The 6828-nt window shown below is 31.4% G+C and overlaps 1 protein-coding gene across 1 annotated transcript; it reads right to left on the bottom strand.

Annotated features, from left to right (window-relative positions):
- Positions 1–1300: 1300 nt before the first annotated feature.
- LOC145119748 (receptor-like protein EIX2) lies at positions 1301–4551 on the bottom strand. Its single transcript, XM_079055463.1, has one exon. It carries the CDS (start codon positions 4206–4208, stop codon positions 1431–1433), a length of 2778 nt encoding a protein of 925 aa, XP_078911589.1. The 5' UTR covers positions 4209–4551; the 3' UTR covers positions 1301–1430.
- Positions 4552–6828: the final 2277 nt, after the last annotated feature.

Here is a 6828-nt window from a genome sequence, read left to right as displayed (position 1 = left end):
ATTAGTCCTCATTTTTATTAATTTACAATTCTACGATTCTAACCATTGTTTGACTTGTTACGTGACAGATGATGTTGCAAAGGTAGTAAAAAGGTTTATTAATGACAAAATATATTGACAAGATTTAAAATACTTACTTTATATAAAACTTATAGGTCCGATGGGGAAATCCATATCACAGTGTCACTTATGGAGAAACAACAATTTACCGATCTAATAGCATGATTCTAAGAAAGCTAGAAAAACTAACTTAATGATTTGTTAATAAATGCTAAGAGTTATTTACAATTTTTGGTCCTTGAATATAGCTAATTTTTTCAAATTTGGTCCTAGAAAATTTCTCTTACAATTTTGGTTCTTATTTGAGGTTTTTGTAATGTTTTTTTTTGTCCTTGTTCCAAGTAAAATGTTTTTTTTTTGTTCCCCGTCGATTATGAATGATAAGAATATTAAGACAATAACAGGAAAAATGGAGGATAGATAAGAAGGGAGGATGAACTTTTAATCAAATTGTATAAACAAAAAAACTTAAAGAAGTTCTTGTGGTCTAAGCCACAAGGCTGATTACAATCCCTAATGATCTTTTTAGGACACAATTATGCTCCACTAAATAATGGTTATTGATCTGTATACAACTATTTTTGTCATACATAACAATTTATACTTTAGAAATTATATTTTAGAAGGTTGTACAATATATAAATTATACAATCTTTTGAAAACATAAATTGTTGTGTATGGATCGCTGTCCCTATATAATATTCCTCTAACAAATAACACTCATGTCATCATTCCCCTACATGCGGCTTGAGCCTCTTCTAATAGACTTTCCACATTCTAAGCTTGGTGGGCTGTTCAAGGAAGGGATTGGGCTGAGAATCTTTATCGATAGCTGATCTTCTTTATTTTTGGTCCCAAAAATATACTTATTTTACTTAGAACATATAGCAACAATGTTACAAAAACCTCAAACATTAACCAAATTGCAAGAGACACATTTTGTGACCGATACTGAAAAAAATAAGCTATAGTCAAGTGACCAAAAATGTGAGTTGCTCATAATCTTATGTTTCTTTTCTTCATTCAGGTATTAAGATAGATGATCCAGTTGAGAGTTGCAGAGGTGTTTAATGGTGTACAAGAGGAACAGGTTTGGCCACGTGTTGTGTGAAAGGCAAAATGGGTTGTTCTGTATTAATATATAAAAGATTAATAATTAAATATTTTATCCTTTTTCAAATGCTTAAAATTATTGTTATAATATTTTAAAACAGTACATTATATACCAGGATATAAGAAGTCAAAAATAAATATTGGCCACCCATGGTGTTAGTGGCAAATTCATTGATATTGGGGGATTAATAAACACTGACAAGTTACACTATATACTGGAAAATAAGAAGTCAAAAATAAAAATATTAGATAACAAACTACATCTGTCTAGCTTTTTGCAAATTTACAATGAACACAACCACCCTCACATAAAACAAATCTTTGAAGCTCTCATAAAACTGAAAAAATGCATGTCTCCCTCGACGGTTGAGAAGTAAAGCGCCACATGCTATCCAAAATCCAGTACCAAAACCCATTCCCCCACCAATAACAAACCATCCCCAGAGTTCGACTTCATCATCTGTGTCTTCCCCATCACCCTCACTTTTACCATTACCAATGATGGGTGGTGATTCTGATTCTTCATCTCCTGGACATTTTTTTGTAAGGGGAGGCCCACATAGACGTGCGTTTCCATTGTATCTTGAAGGTGGAAAGGATTGGAGTTGAGTGCTGGTTGGGATCCTCCCAGATAATTTATTAAATGACAAGTCTAGGTCATTCAGTAAACTCATCTGAGACATGCTTGATGGAATCCACCCTGAGAAATTATTTCTGGATAAATCCAAAGTCAAAAGCTTTTTCATCTCACCAATTTTCCGTGGAATCTCTCCGGATAGATTGTTCCTTGACAAGTTCAGGGCAACTAAGTCAGAAAGATTGGTAATTTGATATGGGATTTGTCCTGTTAAATTGTTGCTTGACAGGTTAATGATCTTCAACAATTTCAGATTGTTAAAGAATTCATGTTCATCTCCTTGCCACTCAATCATTGCATGGTCAACATACGTCTCAAATGCAAATGAATTATCAGTTACATTTCTATAATACTGTACATCTTGTGAGAATCCTCCTTGTTGAACCATGCTGGTAAGATTACTCAAACATGAGGGGATGCTTCCATGGAGATTGTTCATTGACAGGTCTAGAGTTTGAAGACGAGCTAACTGACATAACTGTAAAGGGATGGTTCCAAAGATTTTGTTTGATCTTAGGATAAGAACATACAACCCTGTTAAGTTTTCCCCAATCCAGACAGGCACATTACCAGAAAACTTGTTGGCCCCCAAGTTCAACGAGATTAAACTCGTGCAATTTTTTAAAGACAAAGGCAATTCTCCAGAGAAGTTGTTATCGTATAAAGACAACACCTGGAGTTGTATCAAAGATCCAATAGAGGGAGGAAGCCTTCCAAAGAGATTGTTGTTTCCGAGATTAAGAACTTTTAGTTGTTTGAAATGCCACAAACAGTCAGGGAGTTGTCCGATGAATGAGTTATGAGAGAGGTCAAGAAAGTATAAGAGCTCATCAACAATTTGGCATATAAAGGAGATTCCTCCAGTGAATTTGTTTCTGTAAAGATTTAATGAAAACAAAGTGGAAGGAACATTCGGTATCGGACCATAAAAGTTGTTTGAACTCAAATCTATCGCTGAATATTTGGCAAAATTTGATAATAAATCTGGTACTTTCCCGCTAATGTTGTTGGAAGAGAGATTCAGATATTTTAATTGAGAAGGCCACATGTCCCAAAACTCCAGAGGAGTTGTGTCTGAAATTCCAGTATTGGAAAGATCAAGATCAGTAAGATTTTTGTGTGTCTGAATCCATTTGGGGAAGCGAGGCCCTACTTTGCAAGAGCTCAGATAAAGATACTTAACATAAGAGATGTTTGACAAGTGATATGTGGAAGGAACTGTAAGATTATTAAAAGAAAGGTCAATGTATTCAAGCCTGGGTAGTTCCCACAGTTTCTCACTTATACTTCCATTTAAGTGATTATCAGATAGGAACAACTTTTGTAATGTATCCGATGTGCATCCAGACAAGTTATTGAGAAAATCAGGAAATTTGACAGCAATAGAGTTGTTGTAGAAGTACAAAGTTTCCAGACTACAGAGGCTACCAAGATATTTGGGTATCCCATCTAACATGTTGCCAGAGAGATCAAGGAATTGAAGAGTATTGCTGGTTAAGGGGAACAACCAGCGATACATGGATGAGGTGAGAATGTTGTCACTGAGATAAAGGGACTCAATAGATGATGAAGAAGAAGAGTTGAGAAATGAAGAAGAATATGGATACATGACCTGTGACAGCTCACATCCCCTTAAACTTAACCATGAGAGTTTCGGGAGACTCAGAATTACATCCACCCATTTCTCTGCTTTTGCTAGGGAAATCCCATCCATATCAAGTTCCTCCAAATGAGTGAGATGAGACAACCACTCTACCTTTTCAACTCTACACCTTCCAACATTTGAAAGGTAAAGCTCTTGCAAGTTGGTGAGGTTTCCAAACTCTGGAGGAATGGTTCCAGAAAGAGAGTTATAAGAAAGGGAAAGGTAACTTAGTTCAGTCAAGGAACCAATTGACCTGGGAATGGTCCCATTAAAATGATTCGAGCCAAGGTTAAGGTACCTTAATCGAGTCAAAGAACCAATGAAGGTGGGAATGGTTCCATGAAAAGAATTTATGGAAAGACGAAGATGATTCAAGTAGGTTAAGTTAAGCAATGAATGGCAATGGCTTATCTCACCTCCAAGACCATATAAGAAAATATCAAGCTCTGTGACATGACCTGTTTGGTTGTTGCAGGTGATTCCACTCCATTTACAGCAGTCATGTTCGTCAGCTGTCCATGAAGAGAGACGACCATCAGGGTCTTGAAGGGGAGCTTTGAACAGAAGGAGGGCGTCTCTCTCCTTATCCAAACACTTTTTCAGATTAACATCTCCTCCCACCGGTACTAATGGGCTGGTAGTTGTAGTCACAAGGAGTAGCAAGAGAATTGAGAACATTATAAAAACACAAAGATTCATAATTAATATAATGGAAAATCTTGATGATTTTTTGGACATATGAACTGCCCCCATGAGGGTTTATATACTCGATCTCTACTCTCCACTGTGAAGTGGGAACATGAAGGATTCTAAGTGGGTGGCTCAAATTGATGGTCAGTTTGTGTGGGGCATACAATATGCAATTTCCATGAAAGATGAAACATTGACCAAAATTACTATCTATATCTTTTCCCATCTCGTGCTCTATTTGTTTTGCGCAATGTGATATAAATCCCAAAATCAAACGGACTAATGAAATCAAATACAAATCTACGGCTGAAAATAGTAATGATATTACTTTGGGTCTTTATATAAAAATTAAAAAGTGACGTTGAATATAAAATCTCAAAGAGAAACATAAACCCACCATTAACAGATAATAGAGAACAGAAAGAACAAATGCGCTGAGACAATTTACCTGATGGAGAACAAAGAACATGGCAACGGTGGTCGGTGGCGACGTGGATCCCTAATTTTTTGTGATGTACCAGTCAAGCACATAGCACATACATCTACTGTAACATAAGCTTATCTAAAGTTAAAAGAGTATTTTAAATTTTTTTTTTTAAAAGTTCCGACATCAAAATCTATAATTCATAGCATTTGGATATTTATTTGAAATTTAAAGTATCATAAGGGTTTCAATCGTTGAGGTAGATTTTAGTATTTTAAAGACTTCAGCTAAGATATGAATTTTGTGGATGATTTATAACAATTTTTCTATAGATAACACAAACTTTACTAAGAATTCAATAGTTTTTTTAAACCCTCAAGTTTTATATAGTTTTTGTGACTTTATCTTTTTTTTTTTTTGTTGTTGTTTGAAAATTTAATAATAATCTTTATACTTTCAGCTATTTTTTTTAGAAAAATTACTTAAAATTCTAGAATGTTTCAAACGAACCATTCATACTAAAAATATATTTAAAAAACATCATTTTTTTAAAAAATATGAATATATTATTTTTAGTAATTTTTTGTTATGAAAAAGTTTGTTAACTATCAAGTGTGAAGATAGTTCGATTTTTTTACTAAAACCAAAAATGAAATCGAAATTTTCGATTTTTGATTTTGGAAATTCCAAACCATTGATTTTGGGTTTCAAATTCACGTTTTTATTTGACAAAATTGCAAAAATGGTCCCCGTGGTTTCTTATTTTATGTGGTTATGGTCCAAACGTTTGAAAAGTTGCAGATTTGGTCCTTTTCCACAAGTTTTATTGTGGTTTTGGTCCTTCATCCGTTAAGTTTAACTGGTTGGCTGTTAACTTTTTTAAAATGACAACTTTACCCTCAGGGACCATTTTCGCAGTTTTGTCTTTTACCATACCATAAGGACCATTTTTGCATACATTCTTTTTTATTTTATTGAAGTATTATATATTAATAAATATTATTTTTAATATATAATATTATATATTAATAAATATTGTTTTATTGGATTATTAATTTATTATAGTTGATTTTTTTTAATTTTTTTTTGTTAGAGTAATTCTTTTTATTAAGTTATTATATATCAATACATATAGTTTTTAATATATAATATTTATATCATAATAAATATATTATTAGATTATTAATTTCTTTTAGTTAAAATTTTTAATTCTTTTTATTTAAATTATTTTTATTGGATTATTTAATTTATTATTTTCTTCATATACTAAATATTGTTTTATTGGATTATTAACTTATTTTAGTTAATTCTTTTTTTAAAAAAACAATTGTCGAAGTAATTATTTTTTTATTGAATTATTATATATCAATAAATATAGTTTTTAATATATAATATTTATATCATAATAAATATTATATTATTGGATTATTATTATCTTTTAGTTGATTTTTGTAATTTTTTTTAAACTATTTTTTATTGGATTATTACTTTTAATTTATTATTTTCTTCATATACTAAATATTATTTTATTTGATTGTTAATTTATTTTTAATTATAATAATAGTTCTTGTTAATTTTATTGGTTCCACCATAAAGTCATGGGATACGCAAAACCATCGTCTCTCATCATCGAAATCGTTAGGATTGCTGCCAAACACTTTCATTTCATCTAGCTTATAATGAGAAACCATAGGGAAAATACCATCACCATCACTCGGTCACCACTACCACTTATAAATGTTATAGGGGTTTGTTGCGCATTATGTGAGATATGAAGGATTCCAATGGATTATGAAGAGGTTGTCGCAGGTGGCTACCAACAACGCTAGGTGGAATAGGGTAGGGTATCTATTGAACCTCCAATGAAGATGTTTGGAGGTGATCCTGCCAATATTTGACAATGATAAGCGACACTTTTACGTATTTCGACGACTTTGTGGTGACACTAATAAAATTAAAAACAATTAATAGTATACATTAAAAATAAAATAATAATCCAATAAGATAATATTTATTATATTAAAAAAATAATATATTAAAAGTAATATTTCAACAAATTAATAATTCAAAAAAACAAATTACAAAAATTAATAATCCAATAATGTATTATTTATTATGATGTAAATATTATATATTAAAAATAATATTTGTTGATATATAATAATCTAATAAAAAAATTGCTCCAACAAAAAAGAAATTATAAAAAGAATCAACTAAAAGAAATTAATAATCTAATAAAATAATATTTTGTAATATATA

The sequence above is a fragment of the Lactuca virosa genome, chromosome 6 (genome assembly GCF_052849685.1).
Source record: "Lactuca virosa cultivar CGN04683 chromosome 6, Lactuca_virosa_CGN04683_v6, whole genome shotgun sequence".
Classification (NCBI taxonomy): domain Eukaryota; kingdom Viridiplantae; phylum Streptophyta; class Magnoliopsida; order Asterales; family Asteraceae; genus Lactuca; species Lactuca virosa.
The sequence above is the reverse complement of the archived record's forward strand: the minus strand, read 5'-3'. Positions and strand labels throughout refer to the sequence as shown.

Bases quoted from the DNA above. Each gene is read 5' to 3' on its own strand.
- LOC145119748 (XM_079055463.1), bottom strand. From the start codon at position 4,208: ATGGGGGCAGTTCATATGTCCAAAAAATCATCAAGATTTTCCATTATA.